Below are 21,208 nucleotides of genomic sequence, written 5' to 3'. Positions count from 1 at the left end.
GTGTCTGTGTTGTACTTTTTAAAGTTCTTTTGTGGGATAAAGAAAACAAACATTTAAACAAGTACGAAAAATGAGTCATGTTTATTAAAGGATGCATGTTTACACAGTTCTAGAAAATTAGGACAAATTAAGTGCAAAGCTGTACGGGTAGTGGCAACTTCAGCCTTTTACAAAAAGACGGGGAAAAAGGAGAAAATGCAGTCCTTGCTATATTACAGAAATTTATTTTCTACAACTTCATAACCCACATTTTTACTGACTGTGCATTACTTACAACAAGAGAATATGTCAAGACTATGCAGCACAGCTGTAAGGAGCCTAATGGGCTGCATCAGCCTCTATACACTAAGATTTCTTTTTGTGACTGGGTAGAAACATTTAGAGCAAATCTCACCAATTAAGCTGCTGCTCAGCAAAAGCACAGGCACCCGCTTATATGTGAATCATCAAACTCCAAACTACTCACTGTTGGCCACTGCACTAAGCACATTTTTAGTAAAGGTGTAATTAAAGTGCCTCTGCCGTCCCCTGAGAAAGGAGGATATTGGATAAACTGTTTTATCTATGCCGCATCAAACAGCCTGCCAGTTTGGAGTTTCCAATCAGGCTACAAAGTTAGTCGACGTTTAGGGAAATGTGCTTGGTTTCCTGGAATAGAGTCGCTGTTTACGTGTGTATTCTTCTGGCTACAAGCGACACCACGAGTTCATGAGTCAACTCCGGGAACTCAGCCATTAAAAGAAAAAGGGGAAAAAAAGTTACTCTGACAAATTGCCCAGATAGCAGTTGTTCCCTTGGAAGTGCGAGACTCACTCTTCTAATGCTCTGGTGAGCTTGAATGTGCTTCTGTCTACTGCTGATTTCTGACAGGTGATCTGTAATCCTCATTACACGTTTACTGCCTGAATCAATACATGCCATAAACATCCACACCAACTAATCAATTAGCTCTCTCCCAGTGAATCCAAACATGCAATTCTTCATTTGGTTGGTATATTTAACCCAATTAACATTTTTGTTTGGTGCAGCCCACTTTTATTCAGATGGGTTTAAATTATGAGAGAATCTCACAATTAGGAGATAGCATCACATGGTCCTATTTACAAGTTGCCTGGGTTAGTAAGTGTCATAAGCCATCTTAAACATGTACTTGATAGGACACTAGTTTGTATATAATGTTCTTAACAGACTTTTTATATCTTCCTTTTCTCGAATGTATCCATGACATAAATATTAAAATGCTGCCTGCTGTAAGAAGCTGAGTGTTTCATGCTGAGTATTTACGCTTGACATCAATGTGGAACGTCTCCAGCTCGAGTTTAAAATGTTCAATTTAGAGATTTCTGACCTGAATGAAAGGAAGCATTAGTCTGTCAATTACCATCTGCTACATAGTGAGTGGGTGTTGATTTTTGTATACAAACAAGATCTACCTTGTCGGTTAAGTAAACCAGGATGGTCTTTTTTTACTTCCTCTTCCTCTAAGAAAACGAAAAGAAATTCTTTTTGCAAATCAAACTTCTAATTCTGATGCGTAGGGTGATGAGCAGTCGAACAATTTTTTGTTAGTGCAGCTCCAAGTTCTAAATAAAATGTGTGACATGTTTCTGCTTCTGGCACGGCGATTCTGGCACAAACAAACTGCCGTGGTCACCACGCTGCAACTTTCAAGTTCTACTTCCAGCTAGTTTCTTTTCACCTTTGCCTTTTCTAAACACGGTCACACACTGACACTGCACAGGCTGCCGCTGTCCATCAAGATTTGTTTCGCAGCTCAAACGGACTGAAACTGAACAAAACTGCGCCGGCATCCAGAGGGGTGATGAATTTCACAGGTTGCGTTGCCATTAGTTGTTCTGCTCTGATTAGCATTCATATGTAAAGAAGAGCAAATTGCTTCTTTTTTTCCCCCCCACACACTAGTGCACTGTGGACTGTGACAGTTGAGTTGATTCTCTTTTAGCGTTACGGCTCAGTGCTCATAGTATAAGCTTTAATCTTCTGCAGAGGGAACTAGATTGAATGCCATTATTTAATCATGCACTGCAATAGATCCTAGCATATTGACTCTGGTTAAACATACATAGACAGATCATATTTACACGGGCTTTTGGGGAAACGAGCGTGAAGTCGTTTCTGGGCCGTTTCCCGCTGACATACAAATCATCTTAGAACTTGTTTACATAGGTAGCTGAGGAAAATGTCGAGCATAAAAGTAATTCAGTTTAGTATGAAGGCTTAAGATAGCCAGGGTGCCAAGTCTAACTTCACAGTGGCAAGAGTGCCGAGAAGAAAATGTTTTGCCAAGTGTGTACCCTGCTTTGAGACACACATTACGAGGCTAAAAGGATAAAAATAATAAACTAGGCAAGAGCGGCTGCTCTAAGGATAAAAGGAACTGATGTCATTTCAACTATCCTATACTATCATAAAAGTCTCAAATCCTATCAATTAGTACATTCGGTGGTAATTTGATGGTGTTACACAAACAAAGTGCAGTAACGTTTTCTTTCATAAATAATCAAGAAATGAATGCCAAAGTATTTGCGTAAGAGCCTCACATACGTGCTAACAAGCAAAGTAAGGTAAAGGGATTAAATTCTCCAAACACAAAAAACCATTTCAAACTATGTAAACCTAAAAATAAATGTAAACCTAAACTGAAAGAAAATGAGTCACCACTCTGTTAAACGGCTCGGGATTTTAGGAGACGAGACATCCGGTATCTATGTGGTGTCCCTTTTGATGTGCGCACCACCTACAGTGGTGCAAAGACAAACTCCAAATGCAAAGACTCATGTTGCAGTCTGAGCACGGGTGAAAATAAGTTCTTTCAATTTTTCTTTTTAATGTGTGTGTGTGTGGTCAAACCCATGTCAACATCTTAAGATTTTAGCACAGCAAAAGAGAGAGAGAGAGCGAGCGAGAGATGTAGTTACTGAGGGTCGGTGGATGTGGCCTATCTAATATTGATGTCACAGTACCGGAGTTAGGGCTGGGCGTCAAAATGAAACCTCTGGGGCAAAAGCAGAACTGTGGCCCTGGTTTTGGCTGGCTCATCTTTTTTGGGGGTGGTTAGGTGGGAGAATAATCCAACCGGAACTAGGCCTCAGACTCCAGATCTTCTTGTCCTGCTCCTTCGGTCGTGTCACCTGTCTCAGGCTCAAGCAGCAGGAACTTGCCATCATTGGTCAGAGGCATGTTCTTCATTAGCTGGGCCAGGGCTTCTGGGTCCTTAAAAATGTTAAACAGACTTGCTGAGGAACAATATCCTTAATTTATTTTACACCATTTTTCCCCAACTTTCATCAGCTTTGTTGGCTACAGTTACTCAGGATCATGCTTTGATGTTGATAGCAAGAAATAATAATCTTAATCAAAACATATATTGGTTGGTTTTACATTTTTTAAGACGTTACCTTCTTAGCTTCTGTAATCTCCTTTGCCAGGTTTATGGTGTAACATATCTGTGAATAGACAATCACATATAGTGTGTTGATATTATATATTACATTTAACATGTTCTTCTACTTGAAACCTATCAGAGTTGTTGATTCTGGGTTGTGAACCTTTTCGCCCTCCGTGTTGCTCTCAAAGACGAAGGCGCTAAACGATGGTTCTCCCTCCTCGTCTCCATCGCTCCAGTCTCTGGCTTCAACTACAAATCCCATCAGCCTCCCATTCTCCTGGTGGGCTGCGAACTGACACACTTCTCCAAGCTGGAACTGAGAATAAATAAAATAAAAACTGAGAAGTGTTTTTTAAAGAAGTTCAAATACAGAAAACCTGACAGAGCTCAATAAAAGAGCAGCTGCGATACCTGTTGTGATACTTACACTTAGTCTTGTAACTTGAGTCTGTGGGTCTATCAACCTGTTGAGAAAAACAAAACAAAACACAAAAACACTGAAGTCATACTCAGGATTTCTATTCTGAGAGTGTTAAAAAAAAAGCAGCCCTGGGTTACGTAGCAATTCAACATCACAAAGTTTGTTCTTTGCTGCCAATATTCATGCTTCACAGGGTTCCTGCTTCAAGGTTCTTTTTGTAGTTTAACTCAGGCAACGATCTACGGCAACTTGCCAACTTTAAGATTGTCAAGATGCCACAGGAATGCCCTAGCATTCTTTTGTTTGTTTGTTATTTTTTCAATGGCTCTCACTTAACTTCAATGCATTTAAAGTTATGTAAATGACGTGTGCCGCCTTGGTGCTATAGACAACTTGAATTTGCGTGCACAAGGTGAAGGAACTTCAAGTTCTACATAAGTGCTTTGCATGGCGTGCTTGGCTACAGGAAAGAGATGTAGCTGTGATCAAGGTCCAAACCAGACTATGTCACTCAGGCTTTAATGCGGTAAATGTAAATATAAAAAACACTGACAACCGCCAGTGTCTCAGCTTAGCCTCAGCCTCCCAGTAGATGCACAGACCTAGGTCGCATCTTTCTGTTTTACGTGTTTACAAGATTTTCAGAAAACCTGACCTGCGATTTGAAATTGATTTTTACTATCAACTTGACAATCCTGCATCGTTGCGCTCTTGACTTTTCGTGTTCACAAAATTGGGTGTCTACACTGCCCGTCTGGCTGCCCACACAGCAGATTAACAACAATACTTTGTCAACCTTTTGCAGCTGAGGTGTAATAAAAACTAAAATTTAAGTTTAAAAAATATTTGTCAAGGTGTTGAAACTATTGGAAGAATCAGGGTAACCATGAGTTGAAAGGAAAACACTATGAATATTTTTTTTAACCTTTTTGCAAATGTACCTGCACCACTGAAAAGAACTTTGTTTCTATATCAACGAGATATTTCTAAGTGCCTCAAAACAAGTCCCCATATCTGTCTCCAGCAGGTGCATATTGATGTAAAACTTGTGCTGAAAGTCTACCTGAGGCTACTGCTGGTGACCATGAGGTGGGCCTCTGTGGTCCTGAAGATGTTGTGAATGGCTCGGGCAGCCAGCACCTGCCTCATGGCCTCGTAGATCACTTCCTGATTGTCGCCGCAGCGAACCGCCATGGAGCCCAGGAAGCGCACAGCGAATACCTGCTGAAGCAGGGAGTCTGCAGAGACAGACAAACATCATGCGCAAGCTAAATATGTCATCAGAATAAAAGCACAAGGACAGTGAATAAAGAAGTTGACCGATCACAACCACACACTGAGGTTAAGGTGAACTTAAAAAGTACTTGAAAGAGAGTGGACTATTAAAGTGCACTTAGAACAGGAAATTGTTACCATCAGTCTCTGTCGAACAGTCGTCTTCTGTTTCTCCAAATGGGTTTGTGCGTCTGTCGGGATGGGAGCACACACCAGCAAGAAAAAAAAACAATTAAAGCACTGCGCTACACACTTACGAAGCTATTTGCTTCCTGGAAATGATGTAAAAACCACAATGAGACCAACATTTAGGAAATTAGTGTCATCGCCCACCAGTAACTCGCCCCTATCTGTCTTTTGCAAAAACACAAACAAGCACCCACACAAACTCCCTGTCTCAGCTGTGCTCTCACCTCCCCCCAGTTCTGTTCTGGTCCTGAAATTCGGACGCAGGCAACATGATGTCAAACTGAATGGGCGTCCCCGGGGCTATTAGATCCTCTGGTTCTGGGGCAACTCCTGTTTTCTGAGAACCACTGCTGGTAGTATGAACACCTCCTGGCTTAGCTCTGCAGGAATGAGACAAAATAAAGATGAGTTCTAAGGAATAAACCAAGAACGCACCCACCCACCCCCCACCAATAAAGGATAAGACAGATTGGAAAAATGTGAACCTAATACTTCAGTCAGCAGCAGCTGTGAAATGATTCATGGTGTGTCAGTGAGGGGGCAAAAATCTACAATCCTCAAGAGAGGATTTCACACTGAAAATCCTAACAATGAAAGATAACTACTTAAGACAGACTTTAGTGTGCATTTCTGGTCTTCCACCAATTCTTAAACTTTAATTTGCTTTAAAAGAAGCATGAACAGAAGGAGAGATTACAGCAAGCAAAACCCTCCCTCCTCTGTTTAAAAGAAAACACAAAGCTTAATCTGAGGAAAAGAACCCTGTTCAACAACAGGTATTTAAGATAAGATAAGATAAGATAAGATAATTCTTTATTGTCATTGCACAGTCATACATAGTACAGTAGTACAATGAAATTGGAAAAACTGTCCTTTACAGTGATGCATAAGATGTTTGGCTTTGGCCACATTTCCAAAGCTCAGTGGCACTTTTTTATTTTTGAACGTTACCCGACTTCATTTGCAGGAGCTTTTGTAGCACAGAACTAAGAAAACTGCATGTTCATCACCCTATAAACATTTGTTTGTCCTTTCACCATGGCACGAAGCATTACAATACAAGCTTTGGATTGTTATGCAGTACTGAATGTAGGATTCTGAATACACTCTCACATAAGCTACATGCCTGACCTGTCGGGGTTGGGTGAGCCGTCTTGTCTCTTCTCAAAGCTGGTGATGGGAGTCACTGCCTGGATGGCGGTTTGGTTCAGTCGGATAGCCACAGCCTAATATCAAAAATCAAAGACTGTTCAGTATCTCACGTACCAGTAGTCTGAGTCATTTAGCGACTATAAATTATCCTAAAACATTTCCAAGTACTTGTCTCATTGTCTTCAATGCATTTTCTCAACCTCATGTTTGCTCTGTGTACCATAAGCAGTTTATTTAGTGGCATCTCTAAAAAACAGCAGATGGTTCCCTGGTTTCTATTTGTTGTTTAGTTCATATATAATTACGTATAAGATTTGAGGGATGTAATTATTTACAGTAAGGTGGAATGCAAACTGGAAAGAGAAATCAATCACTGAATAATAATTAGAAATCCTGCTTTAGTAAATCAGAAAAAAAAACCTGACCAAATTCTGTAGAGAATGTTTTACGTAAAGGATATACTGGAGAGCAGGTTTATTCACTGCACTAAGTGGTTTCACTCTAATTAAGAAAAATCCACCAAACAATTAACAAAAGTCACATCACTGACGAGACAAATGAGGGTGAGGTCACGCAGCTCTCCACGAACACTTGAGTTGGGAGAGAGAATGGAGGCAAATTGCACAACTTTAACAATTAGATAAACAAGATAAGCGGCGTCGAAAATCATTCTCCATCTGCTGCCTGGCGCGCTAAACTTCATTACCAGCTCTTCTGGTATTTCTATCCAGCCCACTCAAAAATTCTCAAACTCGGAAAAAAAACAAACAAAAAACCTCACTCAGTCCAACAGCTATTCACTAGAAATCCTGAAATCTTGCTCCTGAGGTGATAAAACCCTAATTTTCAGGTCTATAACAGCGCACCTGTTAACGGTGTCTGAAATCTACGTGAAACCCCCCGAACGATTACCACGGATGAGAAGTAAGCACATAAGATTGAGGGCAGTTTTGGATGCAGCTCTAGTTATTTCATCATTAGAGAATGTGAAGAATAAACATTTGCAGAGCAAATATACAAGATTCTGGGACTGAATAGCTCTCAAGGCAAAGACAACTGAGACACTGTGAGGGCGTGACGGTCATGGAGTAAAGGTTTGTTAATCATTACTTTTTATGTTGCTTAAATAGATTAAACACACATCCAGTTAATGTGTTAACTGGATGTGTGTTAATGTGTTAAAGTTTTATCCTTAAATGCCTGGTTAAGTGTCTTTTCTTTTTCTTTTTTTATTTAAACAGTGTGTATCTGTCCTGGTTAGTATGAAATCTTTACCTCTGGGTTGTCAGTCAGGTAGATCTGTCTGGAGATGTTGTTCACAGTGCAAATCCACTGAGAAAGAAACAGAAATGACTACATTAAGGCTTCATCTAGCTCAGGCACAGCGTGAAATCCCTTGACTGATACCAGCTGTGACAGGCCAGTCACTTGTGTCCGAGCACAAAACTTAATACAAAAACCACACAAATGAGTCTTGACAGTCTCTCCATTGTTCTATGACAGATACTTGTAGCAGCGGATATCTTCGTGAAGTGGATGTAAAACAAAAACGAAGGTCAAATGGAGCTGTTTGAGCTGCCCCTTCACTCACTTCTTCATACTCTTTTTTGCTCTCGGCTTGTAGAATCATTGACCTGCAGAGACAGGAATAATAACAGAGAGAATTAAAATGTTTATGTATTATTCTCACTGCTGAACATGGAGAAATTTAAAAAAAAAAAAAAAAAAAGAAGAGTACATACGTTTTTCCTGAAGGGGAGGTTATCTGAAAACAGTAGCGTCTGTCCTCACAATCCACCGCCATGACAGAGCTGTTATCCAGGTCCAGCACCATGCCTCCTGCTACAGCCCCCCGCGGCTGGCACATGAGATTCCCTCCCTGGGTGAAGAAATACAGACGATCCCAGGCTGTGGTCACTAGGCCTGTTTTACTGGAGAAGAAAAAGAAGAAACAGAAGAAACAGCGTTTGAATCAAAGCCATAAATGTAGATCCAGATCGTAAGTGTAAAGTAAGATAATGGATACTATATGTGTGCATGTATGCAATTAGCTTTGAGGTGATTTGAACAACAAAGTGGAAGATTTTTATTTTTTCTATAGAGCAGGTCTCTCCATCTGGTAATTTCTCAAAGGTCATAATGACCCAGTGACCTCTGGGATTAGCTTCTTAATCTGCGTCTCAGAGGGATCTCTCAGTCTTTTTAGTGACCTTACATTCTAGAATTAAAATTACTGTGTCAGACCTATCTGTATGAAAGAGCAAACACAGCTCGTTAGGAAACAGTCTTCACAAATCAATGATATATGTCAACATATAGGCCCCAAAGGACCTCTAGCTCATCTGTACAAAGGCAAGACATGATTCAGTGCAACAACTCCCAGTGGTTGTATGACTACAGTAATACTTGCCACAGGACAAATTTATATGAGCCGCTTTAAAAACACATATAGATGAACTAGTTCTGTAAAAATGTCTCCTGGAAAATATATTAAACACAGAAACTAGTCTGCAATTCATAATTTTATTATAACTGAGATGCACGTGCAGCGGTAGGTTACCTTTATCCATCCATCCCCTATTTATTCCATATTTTATTCCAACATCTTGCACCACTGCACATATATAAATATGCTATACGTGTAGTTGTTGTCTGTATCGCCTATTGTCTACTCTGTTACGTACATTGAGAGCAAAGAAATAAACAGATGTTATACTTGTAGCAGCAGATCTATAGATGTTTACAGACAAGTTTCCCACTTACAAACAATGGAGGATGTGTGTTCAGCAGCCAGCCAGAAGCCTTGCACAAGGTCATATTATACAGCACAAACAGTTGGCCCTCAAAACACACCCGATGATTAGAATCACTGCTCAGAATCCATCATAATGGATAGTGATTTTGTGTACCTTTGGAAAACTATAAATGTTGAAAACATGACAGATTTCTGATTTAAAAAAGACACAGTGTGCTCATCTATTAGCTGGTGCTATTTCCTGCATTGAAACATTAGTAATATTCAATAACCAGATATGAGCACACAAACAGGGCACCTACTACTTAATTCCTGGCATTACTTGAGCTAAGATCTGACAGGCGGGTAACCTTCTCTGAATAATAAAGATTCACCTCGTTTTAATTTTCAATCCATGCAGCTTAAAGCTGTTGATAAAGCTTTAATTACGAGTGGCTTACAGCCCACCTGAGCTCACATTTTAATAATGACTCGTAAAACACATTTATGCAAAGCTCACAGAAAGATAACATCCTACATGATAGACACTTAATTACTTCATCCATTCACTGCATTTTTATGGAATATTGCTGTGGTAATACAAACAGGATAATGTTCATTACCGATTATTATTGTATATTCATGAATGCTTGTTACCTGAAAACTATGAGAAGTTTCACAGAACTCCATTTTCCTGTCATTTTCGTATTTTTCTTTTTACTGTTTACATTTTGTGTTTTTAATAGGCAAAAATCTTCTTATCCATCTCCAAAAAGAGCACTTAAAAGCATTAACTGATTAGAACAAAACTGCACGCATCTGCTGTGGTCAGCTATATTCCTTAGAGTTCGGGTAATTGTACAGAAGTCATTTTTTTAGCTTGCACTTAATGTCTCGTCTTCGGTAATATGAAGAATTGTTATTGAGAATCTAAAACACAAACTGCACGTCCATTGTTGAAACCATGATTAACTATTTTAATAACATTTTCACACCAACAATTTTTCCCCGCTCATCATTTGATTCCACAAGTAGATCCCGAGTTGTCTTCTTTTTTTATTTTTGGGTTGTTTTATTTTGGCTCTAAATTTGTTTTGGCTATTAATGTTGTATATGCAATTATAACGAAGCTAGGATGTAATTCAACTCTGAGTCACCCCATTTCAAAACTGATGTATACGTGCGTGACTCATTTCAACTGCTAATCTGTAAACCTTCAATTTTGTACGCTCTGTTCACCAAATATTCCCAAATAAATGTCCTTTGATAAATACTTAAGTGTATGGCTCATGTTGCCCCGGGTGACTCAGACCCTTAATACTGAGAAACCATTTGAAACAGAAAATGTTTTCTGGCCTCAGCTCTATTTGACAAGCGTTTGAGGCTGCTGGCAGTGTGTGTCATTAAACAGAATGGCATTCTGTGGAAACCTTTTCTCCGGTGTCACAGACATTTGTCAAAGACTTTGGATGTATATGAGGGAGAGACAGAGTTTGACAGCTTTGACATTTCACTAAATCACAATGCGAGCTACGCAGCAGTTTTTATCCCTTGAAGCCATTAAGGAAGTTTCCCTTGCCATACATCTAGTCTAGAATAAGCTGACAGCGCACACTGTCAACATGTTACCTGACACACCTTGTCTGCTGTGACAGACTTACTGTTTATCGTGTTCGGGCTTATTTTTAAGTGTATTTGGTGAGAGAGAGAGAAGCAAAAAATCATTTCCTGGTTGTGTTTGGTAATTTAGGCATTCGAAATCTCCCGGAGCCACCGTGGATCAATGGCACCATCTACTGAACCGCATTTAATTTCCTGACAAAATTGGAAATGCCACTTCAGTTTGTTTCCTTTCGTGGCATCCTTTAACATATTGACTAGGTAGTGAGTAGGAAGTGTCCTTAGATTTTCAGATAGGGCCATAATGAGTGTAATTAATCTTACTTCCGAATGTTGAGGTAGCCAGCCTTCTGGATAAGCGTGCGATTGACAGGCTCTGTGTCCTTATCTGGCATGTAGACAGTGTCTTCCACAGACAGAAGCTCCCTGTGGGACACTCGCATGGCCTCCGCCTCTGAGTCCAGCTGGGCCTGGATGCTGAGATGGAAAACCGAAATCCATCTAAACTCGTTCCAGAAATGTTTTTCTCCCCCCACAGAGCATTTAAATACAAAGACATTTAAAAAAAAAAAAATCATTCAATACTATTATATAGAGTGCCAAAAAAAAAAAAAAAAAAATCATAGTAACATTTTTTCTTTTTCCAGTTACACACAAGCATCAATACTCCACAATACTTGCTCCTCGCTATAAACCTCACCACCCAAAACCAAAACAGTTGTGAATGGGATATGACTTACCTTTGTGTCATGTTGGAAACAGAAGCAAGAAAACTGTCCATCTTCTTTGACACCAGCTCAAAGCCTTTCTTAAAGAAGCTGATCTGCGAAATCAAAGATAACAGTGAGCCACTTTGTACCATACTGCACATGCATGTTGCAGCTCATATGCCCATAGGTTGGGCATTTATTAAAAAGGATGAAATTGATTCTGGTCTAATGAATCACTTCCCTCTCTTTTTTAAGCACGTAATTTGAATGCTGATATGATGACGGATGGGGTGATTGAGTACCTGTGCATGAGTGTAGCCTAGCATTGGTTCGAGCATAGCTACTCTCTTGCGATACTGCAGGGCATTGAGGGCACAATAATACTGCAGTGAGGCCTGGTGCTGCTTTCTTCTGGTGTAAGCCACCTCCTTCACCAAGTCTGCCTTCAACTATTCAGACAGGAGAGGGACATGCAAACAAGCAGCACAGCAGCACAATCTTGTACATCCAAGAAAACACGTTGATATGTTTAGCATAGCAAAAAGAGTCTTATCTTTGCACCCATTATAATGCATACACTGTAGTGTAGTTACAGTCATACTCCCACGAGGAGGCACGGCAGCAGAGGATTATTTAGTTTAATCCATTTGTACTTCAAATGCTTTTAAAAGACTCCCACTGCATTAATGAGAGCATTACAGTGTTGCGTGCTCGTTTTACAGCTTGTGATCAATGAGAAAGAGAAGCTAAGAAAGCACTTGGCAGTTACTCTACCTTCTCATTTTCCTTCTTCTTGGGCAATCGACTGTACTTGACCATAGCTGCCTCATGCTCTGCACAGACCAGCAGAAAGACCGTGAGCATCAGATAGTAACTATTTCCTGTCATTTTCTTTTCTCAGACTGGCAAAAGAATGCGCTTACCATCAGTTCCAATGGCAAATATTTCCTTCAGTGTGCTTATCTCTGCAAAATTGACAAATATTATTAGAGATACATCTACAACAGGTATTTAAAAATGCATTATCACGTAGGTTATGCTTATGTTTTTATGATGAGGGCTCTTCTTTTTTTTAATCCAAGTCTGTCAGAAGCTACCTGTGAGGTCTTTCTCTCGGAACTGGATCAAGGGGAAGACCATGCTGTCAGCCATCTGGTTAGCTAGCTCGGAGTGGAGTGCATTCAGCTGGACCATACAAAACAGATTACACATATGAGGCGCCGTGCAAGGACACAAACAGAAGATGAGCCTCCCCCAAACATCTTGAGGGATTTCGGTTTAATATTTACAGTAACATTTCTTGCCAGCATGCTGGAAAATTGCATTTTCAGTGAAATGGGGGCATTGTGGCATACAATGCCTCCCCCTACATCATAATAAAGCCATACTGTGGAAGAGTACATTTCATAAAGAGAATAATAAAGCTTACTGTTTACTCTGATATTGGAAACAGGGCTGCATATCAGACAAATTCAGCTATTATTCCCTGTGGTTATCAACAAGCCGCATGACGATTTAGCAAGTTCTAAAGTTCACAAGATTAGGTGCAGTTTTAGGCCTAATCTCAGTGTGAAATTTGTTTCCTGTGCATGAGAAGGTAAAAGATCAAGCAAACAATCAACGTGTGTCCTCTGTGCATATGGGTGTGTGTCATGAGTGCTGTCTGGGCAAGGCTTGTGGACCCCCATGGCTGACAGTGACAGGCCCATCTGTTTTGTCTACCACTCCATCATCTACTCATCCATCCACCCGCCCACTGCTGTTTCCCTGTATTCCTCCATCCGGTGAGATACACATATCAATCAGTTCCGGTCGCACAGTCATAAAAGTCCTCTGCTCTTTTCATTGAGCTCATTTTCTCTGCCATGCTAGGGGAACGCAGGTGCAATACCCCCATATTTCATCATCTCACTCTTTCGCTGTGCACGCATACACCACGCGTAAATATACTCATAGAGCAAGAAAACTGCAAGCGCGGGCCTTACCTCCCCTACAGTTTTGGCGAAGTTTTGCAGCGTGGTGATTACCTCCTCATCACCTTTTCCAAGGGCAAAATTCTAGACAGAAAAAAAGAAAGGGCAATGAGTTTAGACCAAGAAACTGTGTAATGTGCCATAGATTTATTTAATGTGTAGGAAATGGAATGGGCTGGCATTTATATTGCACTTTTCTGCTCCTATGGAGCACTCAAAGTGCTTTAGACCACAAGCCACATTTAACCATACATTAAAACACTCCAAGCACTTTATCTACCTCACATCGAATCGCCAATTCACCTAACACATATGTCTTTTGATTTTGAGAGAAAGCCTGGTGGAAACCCATGCAGGCACAAGGAGAACATCCAGACTCCGCTTAGAAAGACCCCAGCTGGGGTTCAAACCCAGAATCTCCTCGCTATGAGACAAATTTGAAATAACCACCCTGTTCTGCCAGGATTTCTGGCACATCCCTTTCATTAAACAAGGCCAAAGATATCTGTGTAGGTTCTCGGTCATCCGGGTCATGGTAGAAAACACAGACAACGTCAAAGATGGTAATAAAGCCAGTAGTTAAAGTCAAGATGCTGAGTTTTAATCATAAGAGTGCTAAAGTTCTGCAGTTACAGATCACTGCTGTTTTTGTTCACATTCACCCTGCAATCCAGAACAAAGTCTACCAACAAAGGTCAACTATCCACATATGTTTCTCTAAATGATTTAATAGATTTGTGTTGGCTACATTGCCAAAGGAGGTGCACTCCTCCAAGGCTTTTTTTGCTGCACACAGGAGGAAGGACACATGCAAACTCACACACGAACAGAAAGTTCAGATCAAAATGATAAAAAGTCTCTATAGCCCACATGGACAGTACTTATAACACAGGCTTCTGTCTTTTTTTTTTTACAATCACACGATTAAGTAAGCATATGAACCCTACTTACTTTCTTCTCGTATTCCAAAAGTTGCTTTGAGAGCTGCTCTGTGGCCAGTCCCATCTCACTCTGTGGTGGAACGAAAGAAGGAAAATAAATACATGTTAACAAAAAGGACTGATTGCTCCTTCAAGCTCAAACATCATGCATTTTTTCACTTACTGAGAACATTTATAAAAAAATGTTTTTTGGGTGCAATGCGATTCAATATCTGTTGAAAAGCTGGCAAAAACACCAGAGAGCACCTTCAATAATGAGATACCTCAGAGAACCAGGGTTACATTAATAACGCAACATTTTAACCACAAAGTAAATATAGGTCAAAAACAAACTTCTACACCAAATGTTTTCTGCTCCATTTCTACAGGAGACAAATTTTCATTGTGGGGCTGAGAGTATGGTGTTACAGTTTGGTACGTTTCTCATCAAAAACAGTAGCTCAAATGGCATCCTAAATCAAATCAAACCAAACACAACACTCTGCTGCTGTTCAGTGATGCAAAACCCAGAATCAGCAAGTTAAATTAGAACTCATGTTCATCTACATGAAGGGGGGGAAAAAAATCTCCTATTATGTGTTTGAACATGTGGCTCTGTTCCAAACAGCAAATGGAAAGGAGTGCAAGCCTGCGCCTGACAGTAATTTGTTTTAGTACCTGTGCTCCGAACACCCGCTGCATTGATTGTAGCAGCTGGTTGGTGTAGTCTGTAAGCATTCCCACATCTTCCTCAAACACACTGAGCAAAGAGCGAGTCTGTGGGTAAGGGGAAAAAACAAAAACATTACAGACTCTTCTGATGAACACTATAATGGCATGAATAGCTGAGCACAAAGTGAAATAATTAGAAAAACCTTATCCAACAATTTTCCCACTAACTTACAGAACTTAAATATTCTGATAACTGATCTCAGTTACTTCACAAGGTGAAAAATATCACTGTGGCTTTTTGTTGTGGTAGATTTGCATGAAAACCCATATGAAAGTCCGGCATCCTGGAAAGTTGTAATGGGAACTTTTAAAACTGTTTTCTGACCAATGAAAATGAAAAAAAAAAAAAAAAACAGATAGAAGAACAGATATACTGTAAATAAACAAGTACTTCCGATGATAAATACTGGTCTTAACCTTAAGTCAGATGAAAATCTACACAAGTCACTGAGCTCAAGAAATGTGGGTAGCCGGATTATACTCAAGCAAAACTTAAAGTTAAACTAAAGGCATACGTATTTTACTGCAGGGTGGATATGCAAACAGACAAAATCCTGTCTGGTGAAGTGTTTTCCATAAACAGGTGCAGCAAGGTAGGGCAGTTCAAGCAGAATGGAACACACCCAGAGAGTGAAGTCTGTTTACAGTTCACTCAAGCTGACTTATCCAATAAAAGGACCATGAGTCATTTCACACCAACAAGACATCATGACGCTTGGCTGTATGTGTGTGTTACTGTACAAAGATGCCAGGTACATTTCTTGTTTTGAGGAAGGAAACCACTAAGCAGACAGTGACCCTCCAGCGTGGGTTACACTTAAGCAGAACCTCCAAAGAGGTCAGCACTCTTTAGAGGAAGAGTGATGCAACAGACTACAGAAAACAGGATGCATTAGATGTAGCAAGGACAGAATTCATCACCCACGGTCATGTATGAAAATGAATCCCGAACTTGTTGAATAACTTGTACACAGTGTAAGCGTTTTGTACCCTGTAAAAATTTGGCATGTTATTTTTGCAGTAACACTGCCCTGTTTGCAGACTGTTGACTAATTCCAGGGGAGTCCGATAATGGAAACCCCTCCCACATCCTGGGAATCAGGCCCAGAAGGGCTACAGAACAGAATTTAGATCAAAATAACTTCATGGCATTAGAAAATAAAACGATTGCAGGACACCGAGTCTGGTGGAGCTATATGGTTGTGACTGACACAGGTCTGGATGTACACCAGATAAATCATCTCTGGGAGAGAGATGGAATCCCTGAGAAGGGCGGTAGCTTTGTAAATACAACGGAGACACAAAAAAAATCCACATAACCGTGACATGCTGTAGAAATGACTGGAAGGTGCAGCTACTGCTCACAGGGGGATTACAATTCTTGTAACAATGTGTCAATTGAGAACTGTCATCGACCAGTGGAAACAGACTACAACGGATACTGAATACTGTCTGGGCTAAGCTAACTTCGGCGCTCGTAACGCCTTTAATGAGACAGCTGGGTACACAAACATGAGAAAAGAGACGCAGGCCTACCTGAGGACTGTCCTGTAAAGCGTCCTCCAGGAGCAGTTTGTGATGTACGGCCGGCATCTTGTTAGCTGTGCAGGAGAAGGGAACGAGGGCTTGAATTATTTAGAGTACGGACTCAATTTCCCAGACACTACTGCGCGAAAAAGAGAAGCCCGTATGCAATTGGTAGCAGGCCCTGTCATGATGTCATCTAACAGCTGGTGACCAGTAAGAGTAAACATTCTCAAACTCTGAGGTTGTTTAAAGACATATAGAGATATATACATATAGATATATATATATAGTTCAGTGTTGATTTTATCCTAATTATTTATGGCAAAGCGTCGGCGATAATGGCGACTTACAGTATCCTAGGACATTTTAATGTCAACAGTGACCCCGTGTGGTCACATAAAGAATTGCAGCATTAATTTTTCAAATAGGGCTTTAAACAAATTTAAAGGAAAAACAACACAAAGTTTCTTTGTGAGGTGATGGAATGTAGTGCTGTGCAGTACTACAATTTTTAGTATCGATGTAATATCAAGTAAATAAATAGCAACTACTGCCGATACCATGCTTTAAAGCTATAAAGCTTACGTAGGGGAGAGCAGTGTCATGTTGTATGAGATACAGTAAAGCCTCCTTAATTGACAAATTCTGAACACATTTTAATGAGTTTAATAAAACAAACACACCTTTCAGTTTTTTCATGTATTTGGAAATTTGGTTTTTCAGAATTCTAAGTGTTCCCCTCTCTCTATTTACTGTTGTTTAAATGTGCTATAGGCTATAAAAATAGATTTGACAGTCAACACAAAAGGGTTCAGACATTTTTCATAGCGGATATTTTTTCATCCCCCCCCCCAAACAAAAAGAAAAAACAAAACAAAACATAAATAATGTATCCCAATTCAGTATGGTCCATACTGAACTTAGAGGATAGGAACAAAGTATCAATCTGATACCTATCCCATCCGCCAACCTCTAGATGGATCATCATGTGCCAGTAGAAAAACATTAGTGCGCCACTGAACTCTACTGGAGTCCTGTTTAAGTGGTGGGAGAAAGCACTGTCTGATTTATCGGACCAATGTCTTCCGTAGATGCTCAGCTGGGTATAGATAACATAACATTTCTATAAAATTTATACTCATCAATCCATTTAGTGGCAATTCATGCCATATGGATGGATGCACTATTAATCTGGAAAAGCTCACTCCACTCATTACAAAATAAGATGTTCCTTTACTTTGAGGAACAAAAAAACCAACAACAACAAACAAACAAACAAAAAAATGTTGATTGATATAAGGAAGCAGTTAGTATTTATTGAGAGATAAATGGATGTAAACCAATGGATGGTGATAAGTTGCACAAACCTTTTAAAATTACATTTTAGTCTGGTAAGTAATCAGGACCAGAAGCTCTTGTCTTGCTTTGCATCAATCGCAACTGACAAATTGGCTGAGCATGTGATGTGCTGAGTTTCTGGCTCTCTAATTAAATCGCACTTACTGCAAAGGCTATACAAAGTAAAACAAAAACAACAACTAAAACATATTTACTGTTTTGTCCTAACAGGTAGTTTGAGAAATAAACCTTTGCAAAGTTAAACCTTTATATAACTTTGATATAATGATTATGAGAGTACTCACTGTTTTTTTCTCTCTGTAAAAATCTGTATTAACATCAGCCCTAAAACCTAAAAACCTAAAACAAATCCTGCTATATTAGGCTGTGGCACAGTAAGAAGACAGCATGTAATATGCACTCGTGTAGTATTTTACATTTTTTTCCAATCTGAATAACTGTCTTGTTGACTTGTTAGGATGGCCATGTCATGTTGTGTTGTGCCTCGATAATCTAGGCAAGCTGTGACAAGCAGTGCCTCTTCATCAAGCTTCCAGGCAGCCTGAGTGGGAGATCATTCTTCGCTCCCCAGTGGACTTGCCTTGTTTAATTGGTATAGTTGTGGCTGTAAATCAGACAAAGCTTTTCAGCTCTAACTTTGATAATGAACTATGCTTGAAGTCTGGTAAAACAGCAATGCGTATTGTCTGGATAGCCTCTTTTAAATGAAAGAGTGATTCAGCTAAAGACCACCCTGAAAGGAGCAAGCTGCATTGCCATTGATTATCTGGCATACAGTTAATAATTTTTGCTTTTCTAGGGCTAAAGTAAAGCCCACCTAGTCAAAACATACCTTAAAAGTTGTATTAGCCATACTAATTTTAGCATGTTAGCCTTCTAACAGTTCCTAAATAGTGTACTAATAATAGTACTAAGTGTAAATGCAAAGTAGACTGAGAGTATCTCAGTATCTCAGTTTTGTTGATATAAAATAATTACACTCATGTTCATGAGGTAAATGTGATCACTATCCCTCTGTCAAGCTTTCTCACAGATAATGCAGTTATAAACCTTGTTAAGGTGCCAAAGCAAAAGTCAGACGAGCACGAAAACTTTTAGAACTTCTTCTACAAACATAAAGGGGATGACAGACATCTTTTGAAATACTGACGCATTTTTATCCAGAAGATCCTCTGCTTTCAACTCGTACCTCTGCCCGGTAACCATCCCACAGACTAGTCATACAGATCCTTTCATTTACATTTAAAACAGCTGTTAAGAAGCAGATTGCTTAGCTTACGCCTGGGTGTTAATATATATTGTGTCACATTTATTGACACATATATTGTGTCTCAGTGCAATTTGGAAATGGCCGTTCATTCTTTTGTTTCTCACACCTCGATTAATGTAATTCATTATTGCTTTGCCGGAGGAAATTATTCCTAAATCGGTTCTCAATGTTACTACGAAACTACTCACCGGGTCTTCTATAAGGTCCATTGTGACACCGATTTGAGCTTCTTCATGCTGGTAAAATTTAGGGTTCAGTAGTGGTTATCGCCTTTAGAGTGCTTCATAATCAGATGTCCTGGATTTGGACTTATTAGTCTTCTACATCATCCACATGCAATTGCTAGATCTCTGAGATCAGCTTGCTGGCTGCACCTAGATCAAAGTTAAAGACAAGAGGAGATTTGGACCCACCTGCCCACAATCACCTTTAATTAGTTTAATCACTTTATACTGTTTTAATTGTTATGTCTTAATTTGTGACTTTTGATCTTGAACACTGCTATATAACTAGACAATGCTTACTTATTTACATGGCCTAAGGTCAACCATCCATGATGATCTCTTGATCAGATTGTGTTGAGACTTTTTCTGACAGTTCACCCCCAGACGTTTAAAATGTACCTTCTGTCCTGCTCTTGTGTGCCACAAAGACTGGATGTGGTGAATTTCATGCAGATGCTTTACCACTCAAGGTCACCTTTTTATGATTCTCTGTGTGGGTGGCTAACAGTGACAGGTACAGAAATATATTCTTTTAGGAGAAAAGTTGTTCAATCTGAGCTGCAACTGATAGTAGCTCACCAAAGCTTGGAAGTACATCCAAGCAGGTGGAAGCTGCTGTGGGGGGGCTCCGTGGCATTCTGCACTCCTTCATTGTGGTAGCAGCAAACCATTCCAAGTGGCCGCTGACTTCCACAGGATCTCTTACGCCCTGCGTCCTCACAGACGCCATCAGCTCTTGCTGTGTAAGGAGGTGAATCAGGTCCAAAGCTGATTTTTGCAGCCCACCTTTGGATAGAGCCCCAGTATAGTTGTTTCCTCCCGTTTTCAGTCAGTGTGTTAAGCTAACCAGCTGCCAGTTTTACAATGAACTGACAGATGGCAGTGTCATCAGTCCTCTCACGGCGCACATAAAGAGCAAGCATGAGGCGAGAAAGCATTTTTCCTATAATGTATTTTACTTCAGATTGCAATGGATTGTGCACAACAGTTTAACACTGACTTTACTGTACACAAAGTCTTCTTATTGTTCTAGACATTTGTAATTGTATATGAGAAATTTAAATAAAATTAGTCTCACACATCAATTCATCTACACATAAGAAGCATCTCAGGCCTGTGGAAATGAGTCCATCTAGCATAAAACAGAAAGAGAATTTATGATGTCTTTTTTTTTCCCTCTGGAAATGTCTCATTTGAATTTTAAAAATCTCGACTCCCATGATAATATAGATAACACCGCTAACAGAAAGTGTGAATTGGTTTGACTGGTGCAGAGTGCTAATGTAATGCTTCTTGCCATCATACTCTACTCATGTGACTGCTCTTGCATTTCAAGCGCATACATCGTGAGTGAAATGAAGAACAGAGATGCTCTGAGAATCACTCGGGGCTATAAAGAGGCCTATGCACGACCCTTTGTGGTTCCACGTGTTCGCTCTTCAAGGTTTTTCCATATTCTCATTCTCACTGATTGCCAGCAGCTCAAGTATATAAGCTTTAGGTCATGAGTGAGCATGAACGCGTGCGTCGTTCTGTAAAAAAAGCACAAGTATTGCTTCTCTATATTTTAGCATACACAGAGCACTTTGGGAATTTTACAGTATGCCACAAACATGCTGATATATTGATGCCATTCAATGTATTCCAGTTTTTTTTTACACCTTTATATATAAAGGAAGCTCCTTATTGGTTG

General features: G+C 39.9%; 1 protein-coding gene across 1 annotated transcript; it reads right to left on the bottom strand.

Annotated features, from left to right (window-relative positions):
• Nucleotides 1–65: 65 nt before the first annotated feature.
• On the bottom strand, nt 66–19,603 carry appl2 (adaptor protein, phosphotyrosine interaction, PH domain and leucine zipper containing 2). The gene is made up of 22 exons (XM_031726287.2): nt 19,480–19,603; nt 16,672–16,736; nt 15,082–15,180; nt 14,435–14,494; nt 13,496–13,567; nt 12,608–12,695; nt 12,434–12,475; nt 12,285–12,343; nt 11,813–11,959; nt 11,541–11,623; nt 11,125–11,277; nt 8,189–8,377; nt 8,038–8,080; nt 7,722–7,778; nt 6,426–6,520; nt 5,519–5,674; nt 5,244–5,296; nt 4,894–5,068; nt 3,837–3,873; nt 3,570–3,725; nt 3,420–3,467; nt 66–3,234 (listed from the first exon to the last, which is right to left on the bottom strand). Exons 2-22 carry the CDS (start codon nt 16,726–16,728, stop codon nt 3,103–3,105), a joined length of 2,001 nt encoding a protein of 666 aa, XP_031582147.1. The 5' UTR covers nt 16,729–16,736; nt 19,480–19,603; the 3' UTR covers nt 66–3,102.
• Between the last annotated feature and the right edge of the window lie 1,605 nt (nt 19,604–21,208).

Source organism: Oreochromis aureus, linkage group 7 (assembly GCF_013358895.1).
Source record: "Oreochromis aureus strain Israel breed Guangdong linkage group 7, ZZ_aureus, whole genome shotgun sequence".
Lineage (NCBI taxonomy): Eukaryota > Metazoa > Chordata > Actinopteri > Cichliformes > Cichlidae > Oreochromis > Oreochromis aureus.
This window is presented reverse-complemented; position numbering and strand designations above follow the sequence as displayed.